Here is a 23,094-nt window from a genome sequence, read left to right as displayed (position 1 = left end):
GCCGCCGCCGCGCAGCGCCGCGGGCCTGGCCCTCGACGTCGCCTACTACCTGCTCTCCGACAGCCTCTGCGTCTGGGTGAGGCCCGCGGCGCGGCCGCGCTTCCCCTTCCCCTCCTCCCTTCGCTTCCCTTCCCGCCGCCTCGTGGCGGCGGCCCCGGCCTGCCCGGGGCCTGCGGAGCTTCCCCGGGCCGCGCGCCGCTGAAACGGGCCGGGGAAGGGCGGCGGCGCGGGGGAGCGGGGCCCTTCCCCTGCGAGCTGCACCGGGGAACCAGAGAGCGGGGAAGAGCGGCTCAGGAAGAGGAGGCAGCGTCCGGGCCGGCGGCGGCGCCMGCCCCAGTCCACCCGTGTCCAGTTCGCCCAGTTCACCCGTGCTGGGCTCCCGGCGCACCGGGAAGCGGCGCCGCGCRGGCTCCCGTTGGCAGTCAGCAGCCGCCTGTTGCCCCCCCAGGGCCCCAGCCCCCGGATGAGTCTCCGAAATGGAGCCCTTGGAACCCGCAGCTCCGCTCTCGGAGCACGGTCGGAGCCCCGGGAACGCTCGCCATGCCGGGGATAGTTGCGCCAAGCRCAGGCACTTTGGGATGCGCCTGGAAACGTTTTTTTCCGCCTTCCAGCGGGTTCAGGCTGCGGCCTCGTGACGTTGCTCCTCTCTCGGCAGGTGCTTGTGAACACTGCCTGCTGCTTCCTGATGCTGGTGGCCAAGCTGATCCAGTACGTGGTGTTCGGTCCGCTTCGTGTCAGCGAGAGGCAGGTAAGACGGGCAAACGCGTCGCCCCGCCGGCCCAGCTTGGTGTCACGTAGCAGTGCTTCGTGGCGAGTGACTGCTGGGCTTGTACGCRTAAAATTGCTGAGGGGTATACAGCAAATRCAAGTTTCAAAACACTGTAAAGTTAAATCTTAACCTTTTGGAATTCTTGTTCTGGAAATATGTTATTCAGTAAAACTCCAGGGGAGAAAATCCACCCGAGAAACCCTTTGGTTGGTCACACAAGTCTTGTGTAGCTCATACCTACAGCCAGGAGCTTCTGCTTTGTTTTTGAGTGGAATTTTTCATTTTAGTTGTTGCTGTTGAATATTGTRTGCCCACGGTCAGTTGAAATTCCTGTTTAACTAATAAATGTCAGCTTTCTTAAAGTGCACTTCATTTCAGGGGGAAAAAAAAAAAATTTCGTTCACATGCACGCATATATATGTATGTATTCACACACCTACATAAATATATATTTTTTAATTCCATATTGACAATAAGAGTATAGARATTTAAGCAGTGGCAGCCTCTAGAATGTTCCCTGCATCCTTAAAAGCAGACCTGGAAAGCAGCAGCAATGTGGGATTCCTTTGTTTTTGCACAGCTGGGTATGCTCCAGTTCTCATTTAAAGCAAAGCTATTTATTAATGTTGATGAGCCAAAAACGTCGGTATCCTGAAGGAATTCTGCACCCATCCTAACGCTCATACTATTCATGGTCAAAATACTCCATATTTTTTTGTCTATGCCCAAGAGCTATTTTTTTTAATCTGCTATTTGAGACCATTGTGCTGCTTCTTTCCTGTTGTGTGTGCATGGGAATAATTGCTTTTTATTGCTTATCCCTTGCTCATTCCTTGCTGTAGGCATTTGTGCTTTTTAAGAGTGGACTTTGTTGTCTTAATCATCTGCTCTTGATGGCAAAGGGAATTAGTGTGGACATCTTGACATCTTTATRGAAGCAAGGTGATAAGTTAGGTGTGCATTTGGTGTGTCTAAGCATGGTTATTAATCTGATTAATGTAGCAGAGATTGCTGTTTCCTTTTTTAAAGATATTTATTTATTTATTTTGCTGTTTTCCCTTCCCTCCCTCTCTCCCGTGCGTGTTATCTGCTGCGAACAGGAGCAGTTTTGTGCGTGTGAGTTGTCAGTACYTTCACTGCAGTAAACTCGTTGTCTTCCTTTTCAGCATCTCAAGGATAAATTCTGGAATTTCATTTTCTACAAATTCATCTTCATTTTTGGCGTGCTGAATGTTCAGACCGTGGAGGAAGTGGTCATGTGGTGCCTCTGGTTCTCTGGGCTCGTGTTTCTTCATCTCATGGTTCAGCTCTGCAAGGATCGCTTTGAATACGTAAGCTTGGCTTAAGGGCTATCTTTTGGGGCACTTTGATTCTGTTTCTGACTCGAGCAGCGACTCRTGATGAGTTGCAAACAGTTTTTTAGGCCTTTTCCTCCACCCGTAATAATACTTTAATAAATTGGCCCATGTATGTGCCATGCAATTTTGCTTTTTCACATAAGCTGTATCCCAGTTTGTGTTAATACCAAGAATAAAGTCGACAGAGGGAGATGGAGAAGTTGAAAGCTAAGCAAGGAGAAAGGAACTGGAATTTGAATAAGTTTTGCCCTTTAAACGCCTGTAGCGTACATGTCTTTTCCTCATCTCCTCTGTCCTGGAGTAAACATTTAAACTGAGCCCCTGATTTTCTTTTTGGTAGTTTAGGACTTTGTGTATATACATATTTATTTCTATCCAGTAAGTTTTATGAGTTCTTAAGTAGTTGAATCCTGAAATTGCGATTAGATTTGTTATTATAAGGAAAATTGAGACAGAAAGGAACAAAGTGGTCATCTGTTAGTGTTTTAGCGGTCCTCAGAAAGCTGTAAAAGAGCAAAGCCTCTGCAGAAACCTTTATTTTGTGTTCTTGAAGCTTGGAAAGGGACTTTCCTTCTACCTTTAAAGTTTTTACCGTATTATTGGACAAAATGGCACATGTGTGATTTGCCCTGCAAGCTCGGTTAGCTGGAATGCAATCAAATACTGATGGGAAGAAAGTGAATTTATCAACAAAAYATGGGAGTGAATCGGGTCAGACTAAAACCTGGGGCAGCTTCTTCTTTCTTTGTCCCGTTGGTCCTCTTCCCGCCCGGATATTTTGCCTCCTGTGTCATTTGATTTAGACAGTTTAGGTCTAGACCATCATAAAGGTAGTTTAGACAAWTAAGAAGTTGTGTGCTGTTGAATGAGACAACTGTTTTCCTCAGGCTGCCCAGCTGTGCCTAGCTGCTAGTGAGCTTTTTGAAGGAGATGCTTCTTTTTTCTTGAAGGACAGTGGAGGAACTAGTGGCTGGACAAATTCAGATCACCTGAAAGGGGAAAAAATTGTCAGAATTCTTAATCTCATTCCTTGTAGTCTTTAAATCAAGGCTAGATGTCTTTATAAAAGGCATTCTTATCCTAAGCAGGTGCTGTGGGTTTGATGCAGAAACTGCTAGGTGGGAATCTGGTTTCTTGCCCAGGTGATCTGAAAATTAGGTTAAATAGTACTAAGGATCCCACCTGGCTTTAAAACCCCCTGTGAATGGAAATGATAGTGAGATGAAGAAACCTTTGGGGTGATGTGTGCTTTTAGGTTTCTTTTAGCATCATTTCTTGCTACGTTAGGTAGTTGAGGTTGTGCCATTGGTTTTATTCTGGAAAGCAAMAGAATTTCTGGAGTGAGGACTTGTCAGGTGAGGATGAACATAGAGGTCAAAGTTGAAGCACTTCCTTAAACCTGTTATGTATTTATGTTACAGCTTTCCTTTTCTCCTACCACGCCCATGAGCAGCCACCTCAGAGTCCTGAGCCTGCTCGTGGCCATGCTCCTGTCCTGCTGTGGGTTAGCAGTCGTCTGCGGGGTTATCGGCTACACCCATGGGATGCACACGCTGGCTTTCATGGCAGCAGAGGTGAGGCTTCCTGCACGCGTGGAGGGTTTCTGCGTCGCTTCTCACTCACGCCTGAGAGTCTCAAATTCCTGGAAGAAACCAGAAGGCAAATGGAGCCCCTGCCATGTTCTGGAGTTACCAGATCTGTGTGTGTTCTCTGTTGAAAGTTTAAGACTTGCAAATCTGTCTGTATCTGAAGAGAATGAGGGAAAAAATCCCTAAGAGGAGGGCTAAAATCAGATGTCAATATATGAAAAAAGAATGGTCATGCTTCATGAATGTTGCAAGAAGAGTTAGTCGAGATGCCATTAGAGGGAAGGAAGGAGCATATGTGCATAGGCAGTGTGTCTCTCAGGCCTGTTTCTTTGAGCCTGAACTTTTTTTTATCTACCAAAAGGAATGGGACTAACATCCTTTCCCTGAGGAAYGCTCCCATGGTTTGCTCCTGTTTGTGTTTGTGTCGGGGATGCAGCAATGTGAATCCATTGCCGTGCGGAGTAAACATAAATATGTTTGTGCCGTCTCGGGGTTGTTGCACTCCCACCTGCGGAAGCGGCGCTCGCCAACAGAGGGGTGGCAACCGGGCTAATTGCAAGCCTGTCGCCTGAGCGCCCGCCTGGTTCAGACAACAAGCAGCACCCGCAGCTTGTTTTCCTTCTCCGCTGTCCCCAATTGGTATTRGAGGTAGTGGGGAGGAGAGCAACCAGACAGCTGGAAGTAGGACAGTGTGTTGGCCACCACAGCTCAGTTCAGAGCTGGTCGTGGGAAGGCTCGTGGAGGGAAGCAGGGGACGTGGGAGCAGTGACTGCTTGCACCTGCCTARCAATTGGCAGCTGTCAATATCTCARTTAACTTTAAAYATRAGAATGCATCAGAAGGCTGGATTTGCCTCTATATGGTGGAAGAAGGTCAAAGATTTGTCATGTTGGTGTTTTTAGTGGTAGGTGTAGCCTTGTTAACGTTATGTCTTTTATCTCAGTGTGGCAGGTGGGTCTATCTGCCTCCTCGTGCTGCACCTYGTGGCGTGTGGGTTTGGGGTCACCCAATTTATTTGTGGCAATAGGAACTCTTGTGCCTGGCTTTGCAGCGTGGCCCTTCAAAACGGGGTTGTGTTTCCGAAGCCTTGGTGGCACTCGGGCTCTCGGCGGGGCTCTGGATTAACAAAATACTGGCAAAATCAGCCTGTGTGTGTGGTCTGCAGCTGAGCCACTGATCACCGTGTCCCGCTGGGCTCTTGGACAGCGGGGAGGCTTAGGGAGAAGATACAGAAAAGGGCTTCCAAGGACATGCCTGCGCTCACGGTTGCACAGCTCTGGGCAGCATGGTAGCTACAGGTGGACTCTGGAAAGTTGTTAACTCCTTTTCTGGACTCATTTGTGGCCTCTGTGGTATCCAGAGGCAGCGGATTCCTCATCCACGTTCTTTGTGGACACAACAGACCTTTCTCAGTTGTGCCAAATCTGCAGCTTGATCATTTCCCTGGCTCTCCTCCATTGYGTTTGCAGTGGGAAAACCAGTGAAGATTCATCCCTTGTTTGCCTTTCTTACACCATTTATGACTTTGCAGACCTTTCTCTTTTCCCCTTCTGACCTTTTTTTCCAAACAAGAGTCCTAGAGTTTTTAATCTTTCCTTATACCAAGTTGTTTAATACCTTGCTGTTTTCTGGGACTTTTCTAATATATCTTTTATTGGATGTTTGCTTCACTTGGATAAAAACCTTTAGGTTTCCTGCTGTACGGCTACTAACACTGACACCTCGTGGCAGTCCTCAAGTGTGACAAAAAAAAAGAAAAAGCATGAAACCAGAAGGACTAAGCTGTTTTATGTGGTGGTGGCCTGGGTGATGRTGCCAAGTGTGTTCCATGAGTGTATATTTAATTACACTAAGTTACATTAAGCTGTTTTTTTCTCCTGGCTCTGTAGACATTGATTTAGGTTGGTGCTGCTTTGCAGTAAAGCAGTATGGATGTTTTTCTTAGGTTTTATGTAGGCTTATCTTTATTCTGGGTTGCTTGTCAGTGCCTAGAGAATGAGGAATAAGGACAGCTTTTTGTTTTCATTTTGAGCAGTTCAACACCCATTGTGGTGTCATCCCTGCAGGTGTCCTGCCCTGTGTTCACAACCTCGGATTATGGTGGCAGGWAACCCATGCTGCAATATTGTCCTGTCTGGGGAGCATTTCTTGTGTTAAAACATAGAAATGTGGTGCTGGGCTCAGTGGAGGAGCTGGGCACTGTTGCTGTGGCCAGGTCTGGGCTAGCCTGTTATTTTGGTTTCGCTGCTCTTGCTGCCTCACTGGCTGCTGTAAATAACACCCTGGCAACAAAATGAATTGCAAGGAAGTGTTAAAATCCCACATATCTTAAATGCTGACTTATATTTTAACGTCGTAAAAGTTACAAGGCCTAGACTGTTTGGGTTTCTGATAAGGAATATATCAGTCGTATGTCTCGGCTTTGACATAAAGCTGAGCCCAACAGGGAAGCCATCCAGCATATCAGACAAGCGTTCTGCTTTACGGCGTGCAAGGTTAGCATTTGGATGTCTGTCTTTGCTCTCTGGTATATTCCATGTTTCACCATAGCTGGAAACATCTTGTGGAGAAGATACGTCCGCTCTCTGCCTCCCAGGTGTGGTGGTTTCAGCAGGAGCCAGAAGAAGCTCCCACAACCTGTCAGACTGGAGCAGTTTGCGTGCTGATTTAAGCTTTTTTTTACGGAAAGGGGCTCCTGAGAGAACCCAGCAGTGGCCGTGACTTGACATTATCCTCTTGACTAACTTGTTTTTTTGTGTTGCTTGAATGATATGTGTTTCTTATCCGAAAACAATTATTTGAACAAAAGATGGTACTGGTTGCAAAGTAATCACAGAAACATGTTTTTGAAAAGCCATGTAGTTTATAATAAGCAGATGACTTTTATGCTGTCTTGTCTTAGAACAGACTCTGATCCATTTATACTTTCTCATATACTCGATCTTTTTCTCTCTGCTTGGCATGGAGGGATAAATATGACTAAAAAGAGAAATTACTTTCTTGCGAGTCCTATCTCTCTTGACAAAGGGCGGTATATTTGAAAGCACTTCCATGGTTCTTCCAGAAATCCTTGCTGCTATTTGGATTTTTCTTCAGGAGTGGGATAGGGAGAGTTGTGCTGGTTTCACTGGATGTACCTGGTGATGCTGCATCTCGATGTGGGCACAATTATAAGAAATGAAGTCATATGTCCTSTGTAGTGGGGGTAGATTGGGACTTTCTTTGGTAACGTACGTGGATGTTTGAGTGTTTTGTGTCCGAGTTCTTTGCAAGACAAGATRCTACAGTGCAGAGGGTGGTGGAAACGTGTCTGTGCCCCTGTGTACTCCCGACTAYAGAAGCAAACCTGACCACACTAGAGCAAACACCACTGTAAATGTAATGTAAATATACCTACAAGCTTCCCAGGTATCGTGCACACCGTTGTAGTCCTCAGCTCCTGCCACAGGGCAATTGTCTGTGATAGAAACATGATATTAATGCACCTTTCTCTCTCCTGCAGTCTCTGCTCGTGACAGTGAGAACTGCTCATGTGATCTTACGGTAAGTAGGTTGTTTTATGTGACAGTCACTCCAAGAAGATCATGCACAGAGAGTGCATTGTTGTTGTTTTAAGAGATTTATGTTGTTACCTSCTTGAATTGCAAGTGTATATTTGGAGATGGGTAAAGGTTATTAACTTTAGACAGGGTAATTAACTTTAGGCAGAGCATTTTTTTTAAAATGCAAAGACTGCGATGGATGGATAGCTTTAGTGGGTGATAGGAATACTGTGCCTGAGGCGTAGACAGAAATGGGTTGGTGATGCTGTACGRGGCTGATTTAGGCTACTTCATGTCATCACACTGGGTTTCTATTCATCTCTAGAACTTAGAAAAAAATGAGTGTATGTAYGTATATAATCCTCATGGGCCTGTGGACTGTGAGCGGTAGAAATGGCCTTTTTGCCCCTGTCAGCACTGGCAGTTCAGGTCTCTCGCTGAGCTGCAGTGCCTCTCCTGAGAAGCATCTCTTGGGTGGCAGAGCGAGGTCTGTAGGACACGTCGTGGTGACCCCCATGCTTGGATGTGAGTCCACGTGGGTATTTTCAGCGAGTGCTGCGGCATCTCCTCTGCCACGCGGTGGGCTCTAGTGCCAGCGCGGGCTGCGTGCTGCTGGCCTTTGGCAAATAGTGCTGTCTGAAACCAGCCACATTGAAAAGACAGGGGAGGTCAGAATGTGGGCACGGGCAAAGAATCTGTGTCCAGATGCTGTTTGGAAAATGTGTAAAAGAGTCTGAATTTTAGGCAGTTTGGCTAGTGGAAAATGCAGAATGATGCTGACGCTCTTGCCCTTGCAGATATGTAATTCATCTCTGGGATCTGAACCACGAAGGAACATGGGAGGGCAAAGGCACCTACGTTTACTACACGGACTTCATCATGGAGCTGGCCTTGCTGTCGCTCGACCTGATGCATCATATTCATATGCTGGTATGAAATACTGGAGATAACGTGGAGCAGAGAGACKTGCCTCCATCTGAGGGGTGCTGGGCACACGTGTTTATGCTCCTCTGGGTCAAATGTTACAGAGAAGCTCTTTAGTTTAAAGAAGAAACCGTAGTAGACATCTAGGCATTCTTCTCTCTGTAACTGGACATCTTGGAAACAACTTTTTAATGTATTAATTACTGTATGATTATCCGTTTAGGAGGTGATTGATTATCTTTGTCTCTTAGTGATATCAAGCTGAATAATCAGGAGTGATATCTGTGATAAGTGTTATCTGAGAAYGTAAAGACTAGCAATTCTTGTGAATATGCCAGATTGATCTGAATAGATCGTAACAGAGGAAAAATTATTCACTGCTGATTTTGTAAACTTTTTTTCATAAGGCCTRGTGGATTTTTTGAGAGAGAAATACTGCACATAAATCTTTCTTCTTTTCCTTGTTGTTTTTAGAGATGAGGGTAAATTTTATTGCAAAACCCAGAGCTCTTCAGACTATGTTATTTTATTGATTCGTCAGGCATAGGTGTATTTTATATGTATGTCTGCCTTTTGATTCCCATGTTGTTGTTTTTTTTTCTATCACTCTTCTGKTTTTTTTCCTCTTTTCTTTCAAGTTATTTGGCAATATCTGGTTGTCAATGGCCAGCCTGGTGATTTTCATGCAGCTGCGGTACCTCTTCCATGAAGTTCAGCGAAGAATCCGTCGGCACAAGAACTACCTGCGCGTGGTGGGGAACATGGAAGCTATGTGAGCCTCTGGTTTGGCGTGGGGATTTGCTTTGGGTCTTGGTAGGAGGATCCTGATCCAGAAGCTGGAACTGGCTCTGTTTGTATTTGATGTCAGGTGATAGGCTGGAAAGGTAGAGCTTGAAATCTCTTTATACTTAAGGTGGATTTTACAAGTTGTTTCCATGTATTTATTTTTGAGGGGACATACTTGAGGGTTTAATAGATACGTAAGATTGACTTTCATGATAGCAGCATCACTGATAACAAGTGAAGCCYCCTGCTCAGTGTTTCTTCTTCCACATTCTCTTGGCTGTCACCCTAGGCAATAGGGGTGCCATAAACTCCGCAGGGCTCTGCCTGTCTTGGTTGTGAAGCATCAACTTGCTCTCCGATGGAAACGTTTACTGGTGTAACTAGAATTAAATAATAAAATGAATCATATTAACTAGTACAAACCTAGTATCAGGCTGTAGGTGCTCTTAACTGCYTAATCATACCATTCAGTTACTGCCTGCAGTGGAATCAGAATCTTAATGTGAGGAAAAAATATATTCAACGTTACGTATGAAAGGCTGTAGCCTGCCTCCCTCATGCTAGTAGCTTATTAACCTGACTTCTCTGGAGAGTGCTAAGCTGTTCTTTGTGAAAGGTCAGTTAATAGCTCCAGTAGCTGGTCAGAGGTGCAAAACAAAGTTCACACACAGGATATTCTTTTTATTTGGGTAGATGTAACAGCTAAACCCCTCKAAACTGCTCACAGAGCTGTTGGTGCGGAAGTGTCTTGAACTTCTTGTCCAAATGATTTTTTTTTCTTTTTGATTGCTTTGGAAGACTCTCATTGAAGCCTCTTCCTGAAGTTGTCAATGGAAATTGGTTCCRAGGGTTTGTTTAGTCATTTTTTTTCCAGGTATTTTCCATGCTAGTAGCACTGTGAAATGTTCCTATACCACTCATAGTCACACTGTTTGGGTTTGGATGCTACATAGCAGCTAATGGTGCTGTAGTTAATAAGCAAAAGATCGAAGACAGCTTTCTCAAAGAGGGGGAACTTCAGAGAGCAGAAGTAGTTAGGCAGTACATGTTTCTGATCCCAAGAGAACATCTTAATTGATACAACTTTTGAAATTCATTTAGAAAAAATGACATAAACCAAATATCTGCAGATCATAACTTGAGGTTCACACCTTAATGAGCATATTCCTTGAAAGAAAATAAGTCAAAGTTTCTTCAACCTAGGGCATAGGCGAATATGTGCAATAAAAATGTCTATGAGAAGGTGTGGGAGAGGGATGGTGCAGGAGACTCAGCCTTCCTTTGCAGCATGAGTTCTAGATGTGGAAAGCTGGCATTCCTGCTGGCACATCTCGAGGAAAAGCAGACCTGGGGGATACATTTTTAGTGCAGGAGGCTGTGCACAGAAGGCAGTGCTGGTCTGGTGTTACCCCTTTCTTAGCTTTTTCCCTCCTCCTCTTCTTTGTAGGTTTGCAGTGGCAACACCAGAAGAGCTAGCGGTCAATAATGACGACTGTGCCATTTGCTGGGACTCCATGCAGTCTGCACGGAAACTGCCCTGCGGCCACCTCTTCCACAAGTACGTTCCTGGGCATGGAGACAGTGGGGCTGGCTGGAGGACGTAAGGGTTGTGTGAGCATGGCCTGAAAGTTGCAGCAAGTATGGCAAGTAGTCACCTGTTAGCAGAGCTATGAGTGCTTTCTCTTTGTATCATCTTATTCTAATCACAAAGTAAGAATCGTGTTCTCTTCAGCCGTTTTCACATTTGAGTTAGATTCACTTGGTGCATCTTTTCTCTCAAGGTAAGTGTGTGCGTCTTGTCAGCTGGTGGCTCAGAGAATCGGAGAATTCATTGTGGCTGGAAAAGACCTTCAAGTCCAACTGTAAACCCTTCAACACCATCCTGCTAAACCATGTCCCTAAGTGCCTCTTCTATACATTTCTTGAACACTGACAGGGACGGTGACTCCATCGCTTCCCTGGGCAGCCTATTCCAATGCCTGAGCAGTCTTTCTGTGGAGAAATCCTCCCTATTTCCTCCTCTTCTATCTGTAGTTGCTCTGGAGAATCAATATTTTTGTTGCTTAGTGCATCTTTAAGTGGTGGTGCGTGCTCCAGGACAGTTGTACCGGCCAGGGCTGTTAATGTGATCTCATATGAGAGTAGGAGTCCACCAGGGCAATAAAACACATTAAACAAATAGAGCTTCCAGCCCAAAGAGGTCCCTAAACTGCTGATAGCTGGGAGGCTCTTGGCAGGAGGATCACACTACCTGTGTGTTTCTTACACTTGCAGTATAGTGAACAGTAGCAGATGCTGTGGAGACAGTATGCTRAGCTAGAGGCACCTTTTCTTGGCCTTTTGCAACAATTTGTTTTTATGCTTGTGCATAAAAACAAACAGGAATGGGTCTTAAGTGAGGAATTTCTCAAGTGCCATTTGATTAACATGAATGTGCCTGGTCAGTTAACTTGTCCCTGTGCTGTAGTACGAGCAAATGCTTTTCTGCAGATAGCTCTTTTCTGGTTAGGTGTCAAACTGGAAGTTCTAATGTATGCGCTAATCTATGGTAGTTTCTGGTAAACCTGGTCCTAAATATTTATGTGTGTTCCAAAAAGTCTCTTATGAAATAATTTAAGTTGTGCAAACTCTTCATCCAAAGCCACTGAATCAACTGAATACTTAATCGCCTGCTGTGCCCTTGAGAAGAAGCCCAGGATCTCCCCTTCAAAACATTGTTTTCTCTGTATCTAAATTGGCTGTTTTGTGTGTTCTCTGAAACTGYATTACCTTTGCCTGCTTATTGCATTTGGGGATAACCATGTGACATTGGATAACTTTAACTTGCAGATATATATATATTCCTCCTAACCCTTCCTCCCTCTCCCCGCCAAAATTAATAACAGTATATACAACCTAAGAAGGGTTTCTGCCCTCACCAAGGCATGGGAATTTGCTAACAGACTACACATGGAGCTCCTGTTCCCATTCCCAGTTACCTGGGAGTTAATCCATAGGCATTTGTTTGAAGAAGGGGAGAAGATAGCAGGGTAGATTCACATGGTTGAGATCGATTGTGTGCCTAAAAATTAATTTGAATGGGAATGGACATCAGAATCTGCAAGGCTCCTTTAAAAGTCTCTTCCTTATCTTTCAGGAGGCAGGCAATAACTTTAAAAAGAGCCTCTCCTGGAAGAAGCAGGTGCATTTCACCCTACAACTGCGATGTTTGTTGTGATATTGAATGTGTTCAGTCCTGTGAAATTCAGTTCACAAGTGCCAGGTGCTTGCAGGTGCCTTCCAAGTTCCCTTTGCAAGATGCAAATACTAAAATAATCAGCCTGAAATCACAAAGAAGGCAATATCAGTCTGAATCACAAAGTAGGCACAGCTCTGAGTATTTAAACCTACATTTCAAGCTCTTTTGACTCTCTGCAGGACAGTGAATATCTAGTATTCAGTAAACTTCATAATGGCACAGGACTGGGTTGTATTAATAAATCTATTTAGAGACTTCCAAGAGCAGCTCTCCCTTTAGTGCTGGTATGAATATGATATTTTTGAACAGATATTTAAGCAACTTCGGAGGAACTACTACATATTAATCTGGCAGAACTGCTGTGAAAGTTATTAGTTCGTCATAAGCATTYGTTCCCTTTTTTTGTCCATTTTCAATAACAAATGGTGAGATAAAAAATTGCTTTGTTTCCCATTTCAAATGGAATTTACTTCCTCGTAGCTAGAGGGRCAGCGAAAGCACGTAGACCTTTTTAAGTTAGGGATGAATCTMCAGGTTAGCTAATAAAAAGTCAAGCAAGTAATAAGAGGCTTGAGTTTTTAGCTTAGAGAGGTAAACACAGACCAGAGGAAGCAGCCTCGTTGGGTATGTCTCACACATTCTCTCTAACAATCTGTATATCTTTGTTAATGTTTTGTGCAGCATATGCTGCAGCTGATTGATGTACTTGCGATCCTGCTCTTTTAGACAAAAGCTGTAAACTCACAATATTTATGTGCTTTTTTATCAGCTCGTGCCTGCGGTCCTGGCTCGAACAGGACACGTCTTGCCCCACCTGCAGAATGTCCCTGAACATCAGTGACAGCCACCACGTGAGAGAGGATCACCAGCGGGAGAATCTGGATGAGAACTTAGTGCCCGTGGCAGTAGCAGAGGGCAGACCCCGCTTGAACCAGCACAATCACTTCTTCCACTTCGACGGTGAGTGAAGTGGCTTTGACACCTGATGCTGCTGCTCAAACACACACAAGGAWTAGGCTTCTGTAGAAGTGAATTCTGTACGTGTTCCAGTTGAAATGAATGGAGTTTGCCAAATACCTTTCTTAGAGTTTCTTCACAAGACTTGAGGTGTGTCCTTGTGACACTGTCCAGAGCTACAGGGATTTCTTTAAAGACTGTATTTTAAGTAAGCGCTCCCTTTTTCTTGATTTGTCGTGGTTCACTGTTTTAACACTAGCATTTATTCTTACATACCATGTTGACCAAYGGAATGTGGTATTAATATGTTTTATTTTGCTTCCAAATGGCTGGTTAATGAGCGACTGTCAAGAAAGGAAACTGTGAGGTATCACTTAAAAGCAGATCTTTYCCCAACGCCTAGGTTATGTGAGGTTTTCACAAGTCTCTGCTTGCATTTTAATTTGCAAGCACCTTGCAGTGCTGAGGTGCAGCACTCCAAAGGACACTTATATTTTKCCTTTTGATAGCTGTCCTCCCTATTGCTCTCCTGTGGCTTTGACACCCACAAAATTAGGCCAGAGATGAGGGGAAACTGCTTGGAACAAACCATCCACTTACTTCATTAAACAGAAACGAGGAAGGAGATGGGAGTGAAGAGTTAACCGTGTCCCCTAGTCAGCTGAGCCTGAGCACATGATTGTAGCAGACACTTCATTCAGTTATTCTGTGTCCCTGTGTAGTGATGCTTTGTGTGATGCCAGTCACATTCACCTGACCCAGTTTAGGATCAGATTTAGCTGATTAGAAACAGGCATGTTTTCACTAAAATTGCTGAAGTTATTTAGGTATTTCAGAATTTAGATTATTTTAGTTTTCCATTTCGATGGGAACATTAAAACAAGAGRGAAAAAAAAAAAGGCATCCTTTTGTTCTTGATCCTCCTCTTGCCATAAAAACGAGACACTGAAATAAAAGGTGTTCTGTTGTGGGGAAGGTGGCAGTTCCCAATTTACTCTATATTTGGAAAACCTTAGTGAYGGCTTGCATTGCAGAACTCCCCGCATGTACTTTGTGGAGGTATGAAGACATGTGTTAAACATAYGTAGAAGTATGAGAACCTCATAGAACCTCTTATATTCCAGTTTGACTCGCATTGTGTTTTCTTATTCTCAGGCTCTCGAATTGCCAGCTGGCTGCCCAGTTTTTCAGTGGAAGTGATGCATACTACAAACATCCTCGGTATTGCCCAGGCCAGCAACTCCCAGCTCAATGCTATGGTAAGTAAAGCCACTTTAACAGCTTGCACCTGAGCCTTCCTGTTCATGCCGTGAGGGACAGGGGTGCAGGTATGCAGAGATCAAAAGTTGAAATGAAGTTAGCACAATATTTAATATTTAGTATTCATGTTGCATGAAAGCRGTCTCTTCAGCAAGCAGTTTTATTTCAGTGAAGTTATGGCTACATTTTGGTTCAGATGTACAAATGTAGAAGGACAGATCTGGAGRTGGATAAGTGAAGGAGAAAAACTACGTACTCTGTGGGACGTAGCTGGTGCAGATAGATGGACTGTCCTGTCAGCCTGATGCAATTTCTTTCTTTCTTTCTTTCTTATTTTTTTCATTACTTGTTTCCATACACAGTTTGTAGTAGGTAAAAGGTCTGAGTCTGTAGACAGCAAGTTTATTCATTTGTCCAGGGGTAACTTATCAAACCCATTTTGTAGTTTTGAGATGTTACAGTATTTATTTTTAATAGTGCCAGGTTCCAAGATAGCTGATAGGAGTGCCTTGTAAGTACAGAATGAGGCTTTCTATAGTGCAGTTAACCCTTGTCGTTTCATGATGGTGTCGGGAACATTGAAGATGAAGTGCTGCATTTCTGGCTTCACAAATAAGCACTCAAATGTGCTTATTCAGTCCAAAAAAGACAAGAATAGGACATCATAAAACTTAAATTTGTCAAAGTTGAGATGTGCCATTTCTTTTGAATTCTTGAAGCTATCCTATTGTGTGTTAATAAGTCTTTAGTGGCATATCTCATGAAGATCTCATGAAGTCGTGAGATCTTGCCGTAGCCCATTTAAACTTCAGGGTATTTTGGGGATTTGTGGGCACGAGGGAGATGATCTGATAGTTTAAACAGGCAAGGATTCACCAGCCAGGGTCAACTGTTAGTTTTCCTTTATTCTGGACTCAGTAGCTTTTTTTTAAGGATGAGTAATAATATATGAGCATTGTGCACAATTATAAGTACAGCAGCTACTTACATTAAAATGCCTATTTTGATGGAAAGGCCCACGTTAGTAAACTACTAAAGTGTTACGCATTTTTAATGGAACCTAAGTGAAATTCTCCTTTGTGTAACAGAATAAAACCCCAGGGAAGTAAATAAAGAGAAAGACTGAAGGCTGAAATGCTGATTTGCTTGTTTTGGTCACAAGTTAGTACAATGGGGAGGTAGGGTTGCTTGTGTCTGAACAAAAATATATATATATATATTTGCTCCAAGTACCCCAAGTATATTATTTTGTCCACTCTCCTACTTCTCTCTGGGTATGTGCTAAATAACTTAAAAATCAGCAATCACAATTTCCTGAGAAGTCAGGCCTAATTTATTTGAGCTTTCAGGTGGTATTGAAATAAGTTTGTAGGCAGAGTGGCTGGAGAGGGTAGGTCATTAAAGCTTAGGCCACTTTTCATAACCAGTACTGCTCATGATTCTGAAATATTGAGCTAATTTCAGTCCTTAATAACAATTTTATGTATGTCTTTATACCAAAAAGACTGTTGTAGAAAGAGGGTTCAGGAGTTCTTCTGATGCCTTTGAACACCTACAAGCACTGTTCAGGAACCTGTGTTTTCAGGAGCATGCGACATCTCTGCAGAAGTCACAGTTTAGCTGTTGATTTCCGTGGAGTCAAAATATTGCCCTGTAATTTGATGCCAGCATTTTTTTTTCATTTATTTTTCCTTCTGCTTGTGGGTTCTATCCTAAACAGCATYGCGAAGCTATTCATTTCCCTCCCTTTCTTTTGAGAGCAGTTGCAGCTAACTGTTATTTACTCCTAGTCTAACTGTACAAATTTGCTTTCTCCAGGCTCATCAGATTCAGGAGATGTTCCCTCAGGTTCCTTATCATTTAGTCCTACAGGACCTGCAGCTAACCCGCTCTGTAGAGATAACCACTGACAACATCCTTGAGGGGCGCATCCAGGTGCCTTTCCCCACACAGGTAAGTCAGGAGCTCGTGCCTTTCCTTCTTGCTTATTGCAGAACAGAGCTTGTTAGGAATGAGAGGAGAATGAGGTAAGTAGATTGACTTYCCCAGCTTGACTGACTGGGGAATCAAGCTTAGCTTCTTGCAATGTTGTTTTTCAGGCTTTATGTGTAGGAAAATTTGCAGCAGGAAGGGCCAAAACAGTTTTTAACTGTCTAAATACGTGCTCTATCACTTCATAGTGCAACATCTGACCTAATCAGTGTGTCGCTATGCTGTGTGTGATTGGGATGTATGAATCTTGCTGTGGGCCCTTGAGGACTTTTAAAGGGCTTGGTTGGGTCTCTGATTGGTGAGATATTTGTAATGCAGGCTGTTTTCTTCATAAAAGATAGTCAGAGGCTACAGCCTGTGCATTAATTGATTACGATTTTACCACAAGATGTATAAAGTGTTTTACCTGTATGATCTCAGACAYGTTATAGAATGTATAATCAGAGTAAAAATCTTGAAATTTGTTTTTTCTCTTTGTTTAAAGCTCAGTAAATACAAGGTAGTCAGTCATGTACCAAAAATATATTGAAAATGGTCTACCTAGACTACAGACAACTGTTTGCTCAGTTAGAGCAGCTCTTCTTGTTTGCACTGATACAGAACCTTTAGTGCATTTCCAGCTTTTTTTCCTGTGCTGACAGGTAATTGGATTGTACCATTTAAGAAGCTTTTCTGCAAAGAAAGTAGTTAGCAAAGTAAAGTCTTGTTCTTAATTAATAACCACAGATTTCAGTAAAGCAGTCTGGGAACTGTGCTTCTGTTAATAAGAATGCTGCGGTCTGGTCCTGCACGTGTCAGACAGCGTTATCTGAGCGAGGTTGCAGTCTGTGTGTATGGGGAAGCAGACAGAATTCTCTCCCAACTGAATGCATTCTGCTTACTGCTAACTTCTCCGTTTCTAAATTGAACCTAACACACGATGCTGCAGGAGGTGGAGTTTGAACGTGCTCACAGGACTTCGTTTTGTTTTGCCATTTCACGCGCCGTTTTAAATCCATGCCGTTTGCCTTTCAGCGTCCGGATAACGTTAGGCCAGCGCTGAACAGTTCTGTGGAACGGCATAGCACTGACCAGGAGGACACAGAAACTGTCACTCAGGTAACTTGGCATTAAAACAAAAGCAAAAGGCACGACTAAAAGTTACACGGAAGTGTAGGTGCCCTGGCTTTAGTACCAGGTCAGGCTGAGGGCATCTTTTTCTTGCATCTCCCACAAGAACCAGGACCATCAGAGAACCTCCATCAAGACGTCCACGTGGCCCTCGCTCAAAGAATTTCCATTATGCTTTTGTCTTCCGCCTTGAAAGGAAGTACTCTCAAGTGATACAAAGTTGTCCAAAGGATCATGTCTTTGTTCACAGCTGCCTGTACTGACCCTGTTGGTGGAATACGTTGGTGAAAAGTGCCAGGACAGTCAGTGCCTTCCTCTTCCCCTTCCTCTTCCCATTCATGTTCAGGAAATCTCCAGAGGCTTCTGCTAAATGAATAATTTCCCTTCTGGTATAAGAATTCTCTTGTGCTCTGCAGCATGCTCTGCAGCACTTGGAGGCATAGGGAGCTCTAGTAAGAGTGGAATGGGATACAAAGAGTGCTAAGTAGTAATAGCCCCTGCACATATRAAGCGAGAATGTTTTTCCCCTTGCTCTTTAAAGGCTTTGTTAATCAGCTTGTGTAAGCWAAAATGAGGCAGGAAGAAAAAAATAACTTTTTTTTTCCTTCACTGGTGTAGCAAAATTGCATGAGAGGGTTGTTATTATTTTTCAATAAACCCCTCCTGTTCGTCTCAGTTCAGAAAGGGAGCAAATTTGTTAGGTGTGTGACTTCGACTGCTAAAGCCTTTAATAATATAAATGACTGACATGTCATTCACTTGCATCCAAACTGTGTCACCCCATCAGCATGTTCCAAGACTGGAGAAAAAAGAAAAAAGTTCYTTGATTTGCTACTGCTTGTGAGGGTGAAGAAAGGTAAGGAGGATTGGTGCAGGAACAAGATACAGGTCTGGGATAGGAGATGCAGAATCGTGGGAATTAAGTTCTTGATCTAGATCTGATAGTTCTTTAGTAACTTTTGGGCTTAGCTTGAAAGTTCTGGTGGCCTTTTTCTTAATTTTTGTGAGCAAAGCATCTGTTTCTACAAGCTGCTTTTTACAGCTTTGCTTTAGCTTAGAACTGGCTTCAGAACTGGTTTTGAAGAACTGGTTTTGATGTTTGCATTGCTGTTCAGCTCCCTTCCTTTCCGCCCCACGTGCCCAGCTCYACCTGGGTTCCTGTCCGGCTACAGAACCTGAAGTACCTGGGAGTGGTGGACATCTGTAAGGCCTTTAACAGGTGTCCTCTGAAAAGGCACCTTGCTTGCACTGCAGCAAAGAACTTTGCTCAAATTAGCAGTTGTAGTTGGAGCAAATGGATGTTTGGAAGGAGAATGTGCTTTTGTTCCGTAGAAGTCCCAGCAATAGCCTAGGGAGCCTCTTGTGACTCTGAAAACCTCCAGATTTCATGCAAAATCCAACTGGGTGACGCTACAGGTGGCTGACAGCACATGTGGAATAGCTGCTGGTGTCCGTTGAGGTGTCACTGGGTGGGTGATCACAGTCAAAGCTGGACTTTGCAGGCCATGGCCCAAGTAGGAGAGCAGCATGGCCATGCTCCRGGAGAAACTTGCTGCTGGGTGGTGAAATGGAAGCTCCAATTGCTGCTATCTCTCTCCTACCTGGTGCACAAAGAAATGTTACAGATTACTGCCCTATATTGCACAGCCAAACCAATCTCTTTTCTTCAGTTGTTTGCATTTAAGTTGATGGCAGTAATATTCTTCTTGCTGAGAGAGGAGTTGGGAGCATAGGGGTGTCCCCCAGGGAACTCCAGTCAGTCTTGTGTCTCTTCAAATTTGATTTCAGTTCTTAGTACACAGCATGTTGCAGATGTCATCTTTTTGTGTCCTGCCAAAAGTATGTATTGCTGTAGTTGGCTGAACTCTCAAGCTGAGCTCAAAATCAGTCTGTAGGAAGTGACTAGGGTAATACCTGTCTTATACAACCTGCTTACCTGTTTGAGCAACCTTCTGGAATAGCAAGCACTCTTCAGCTTTTGGTTGGGCTCATTTGTGAGGTTCCTGTGCCTAGCAGCATCTTGTTTTTCCCGCATGGAACTGACCTGCTAGCATGTGACAGAATGGGATCAGGAGCCCTGAGGTCACCTATGCCAAGTTGCCAGTGTCCTCATTCATCAACTCGGCTTTCACAGGAGTGTTTTGGCGTGCTCTCCAGGGTGAGGAAGTGCTATGAGCAGGGCTGCCAGCTTCCCTTATTGACCTGTGCTCCTTGGCATGGCCAAGTACATGATAATTTGGGTGCTGCAGAACCTGGTTATTACAAATCCCTGTTTCAAGTGCCCTATTCTCTTTGCAAATATGTTTTTTGTACTCTTTCCTTAGTATATTGACTTCTGGGCTTTTTCTGAACTCTGTGCATTGCTTATCAAGCCAGCTCCAGATTCYGAGTGTATCAAGTATCCCACTTAGAGCATGAATTATAAGTAATTATTTTTTATGTCTCTGAGATGACTTTCAACTGTGGCATAAAACATACAGCCTTATAAGAATACTTGCTCTTTGAATATATTTTGAATTATCTGTGTTTATTTGGGCTTTTTTTTCCCTACCTCTCCACTAAAGGACAGCAAAGAGAATTGAGTGAGAATCTGTTTTCCTCCAGTGTATCCGAAACCCACAACTGCTCATAGCTTGGTATACTGGCTGCAGAGAAGCACAACCTTTTCACACACTTAGGACTTCTTTATTTTTCTTCCCCTTCCTTCTCCCACCTGCCCTTCTCTTAGACCGAGAGAGTGCCCCTCGAACTCAACTCGAGACTGGAGGAAATGGTGGAATTCACTGAAATGGAAGCAGAACCCAGTGAAACAGAAGATTTTGAGGCCCGGGGAAGCCGCTTTTCCAAGTCAGCTGATGAAAGGCAGCGTATGTTRGTCCAGCGTAAGGAGGACTTGTTGCAGCAAGCTCGAAAGTATGTTCCTCCCTGAAACTACAGCCAAGTTGCTCCATTATAACTCCCAGATTGAATTTCAAATAGATTATGGCCATTGAGATGTTGGATAGATGAAAAATACAGTAGGAGCCTGCAACAGCAGGCTGAGAATGCTTTCCAAAACAACCATTGCAGATAAGCCCAATTCTGAAATAATGTCATAGATCCTAACACAGACACAGCTCATTCAAAGATCCTTGAAATCCTAGGATGATTTCTCCAGCTTCAGTAACTTTTTTTCTTTTTTTTTTTCTTTTTAAACATGACTTACAGTCATTTTAGTGGTTTGCTGATGTTCAATGTTGATAAACAGTAAGAGAAGGAATAACATTTAATGGTATAGAGAAAACCTTTATTTAGCATTCCTCTTGAAGAAATGCTTTTTCTACCTTTGTGCCTTAGGGAAAGAGTCTACTAAAGCAAGAGTCCTGGGGAAAGAGTCTACAAAAAATGTGTTGGGTTATGCATCCTTTGCCATTAACAGACAGCCTGCTTATATTCTTAGTTTTATTTTTTTGCCCATCAAAATGCTACCATGTGAATAATGGAATTTATATAATATAGAGTTTGTATATAAGGAGAGGCTTGCTCCCCAAATCATTTTCCTTGACATCTGAAAAACCTTATTTGGAGAGGCAAAGTATTCTTATATTCAGGTTTACTAGTTCCCTTCCTAAGCTGCTATTAATATAATTAATATAATTAATATAATTAATATAATTAATATAATTAATAATAATAATTTAAAGAACCATGGATTTCCACGCTACAGTATTTTGTAGTGCATTGGGATGTGAAATCTGGTTCCTTGTATTTTTGTGTTATCTTACACTCTGCAGCCTTAGCACCTTTTCTTTTGAAGACTTGCTTGTTAACACTGGCAAATGAATTCTTRTCCTAGACATAGCATAAGAATTTGCCTCATCTTAAATGGTGGGATTTTGGAGACTGAGAGATTAAGAGACTCACTTGAAGTCTTGGTGAGTCACTGAGATAGGAGCAGAACTCGCACCTTTAGAACTGGCTCCGTCTGGTACGCGCAAGAATTTTGCACAAAAATTTAGAGCTTCCRAGGTTATATGAGCCTTTTAATGTATAGTGTGTATCACAGAATGTATACACTAATACACTAATGTATAGTGTGTCACAGAATCCAGAATGGTTCAGGTTGGAAGGGACCTCTAGAGATCATGTAGTCCAGCTAAGTATCAAAAGTGTTTCCCTGCTTTCAGTAGACCTTTTATCTCCCTTATTTTCTGGATGTATCAGCTAGGTGTTTTCCAGAGGCAAAAAGCGGTGGCTTTTACTTACCCATCTTTTCTTTCCTTCTCTTGTAGGCGCTATTTAAACAAAACSTCCGATGAGGAGTTGGTCGCAGAGAAGGCCTCTCCTCCAGAGGGTGCTTCGGCCGACGCCGTCACGCTGCGTCGCAGAACGCTGGCTGCCGCCGCCGAACGGAGACTTCAGATGCAGCAAAACTCGTAGTGCTCGCACCACCCTCCCCTCTCTCCCACCTCGTGAGCCATGTTGAATAAAGAAATCAAACACAAGGAAACCTGCGCTTTCTGTACCAGCAGGAAAGCGTCTCATCAGAGTGCAGCTAGCTGTGCTGCTGAGTGAGCTYGCTGCCTCTCTGCTCTATAAAGCATGTGGTCTAATGATGTTTGGACAGCTGACAAATTAACCTTTTTTTGTAATATTTTCTATGTGACATGGATCCCCTCCACAAACGAAGGCAGTTTCTAAACCACAGGCATGATTTCTGCAGCTAGCGTGAGGTGTTAGGCTGACTGCACAGCAGAGGCTGGGCAAAGAGTGTGGCCAAATTCGCAGCTGCACGTGCAGATCGCAGAGGGCACTGGCATTGTTTAGCTTGAGAGCAGGAAGAGTCATCCCCCAAAAAAAGGGGAAGAAAGCTTAAAAATCRGCAGCAAACCCTGTATTAGATGAGCAGGCACCTGCTCTTAAGTTACTGGTTGTCTCAAGAGGGAATGAAGAGTGTTCCATAGGCCAGCCTGAAGGGCCGGAGGAGTATTCCTGGAAAGCGAGTTCGTAGCCTGGCTGGAAGTTGTCTGGCTATGTAAAGTAGAAGGAAAACAAGACCGTGAATTTTGCAGTGAAGCGCTAWTTCACATTGATTCCAGTATAAAATTGTTTACTATTTCTGGGCTTTTCTGCACTCGCTGACTTCTAGCTTTGTGTGCTCCGCCGGGCTGCACTATTTTCCTTTGCCTTTTATGGCCAGAAATAAGTTGGAGACAGAGAGGAGTAGAGTGAAGAAAAGGGGGCACAAGGCAAAGTTTTTAGCCCCTGGAATTCAGTGTTACCTTGTGCCAGTGGGATCCAGTTGAAAGGCCTGCCTGTTCTGGTCTCGAGACGGGACGTACAGGTTGGACTTCAATTAAGAGACTAGAGGTAGCTCCAGTGTCTTGCATTTTATTTCATTTTTAACTCAGAGCATCAGCCTGAGTTTATTCAGAAAGACTAAAAGAATTGGGGCAGCTGGACCTTAGATTAGCTGCAGGCCAGTCTGCCAACGTTGGAATTTTCTAAAGAATTTTTGACRTGGGATACACTTGGAACCGCCAGTGCTAGCTTGCAGTGACTTAATTTTTAAATTTGAGGAATGAGTTCT

The 23,094-nt window shown here is 43.7% G+C and overlaps 1 protein-coding gene across 1 annotated transcript; it reads left to right on the top strand.

Annotated features, from left to right (window-relative positions):
- Nucleotides 1-9: 9 nt before the first annotated feature.
- Nucleotides 10-23,094, top strand: AMFR (autocrine motility factor receptor). Its single transcript, XM_026034380.1, has 14 exons — nt 10-76; nt 656-748; nt 1,936-2,100; nt 3,549-3,701; nt 7,219-7,259; nt 8,056-8,188; nt 8,821-8,954; nt 10,416-10,526; nt 12,976-13,166; nt 14,319-14,422; nt 16,242-16,376; nt 17,430-17,513; nt 20,254-20,438; nt 21,797-23,094. The coding sequence occupies exons 2-14, from the start codon at nt 686-688 to the stop codon at nt 21,942-21,944; spliced, it is 1,647 nt and encodes a 548-aa protein (XP_025890165.1). The 5' UTR covers nt 10-76; nt 656-685; the 3' UTR covers nt 21,945-23,094.

This window comes from Nothoprocta perdicaria, unplaced genomic scaffold (assembly GCF_003342845.1).
Source record: "Nothoprocta perdicaria isolate Ctin4 unplaced genomic scaffold, notPer1 scaffold_143, whole genome shotgun sequence".
Classification (NCBI taxonomy): domain Eukaryota; kingdom Metazoa; phylum Chordata; class Aves; order Tinamiformes; family Tinamidae; genus Nothoprocta; species Nothoprocta perdicaria.
This window is presented reverse-complemented; position numbering and strand designations above follow the sequence as displayed.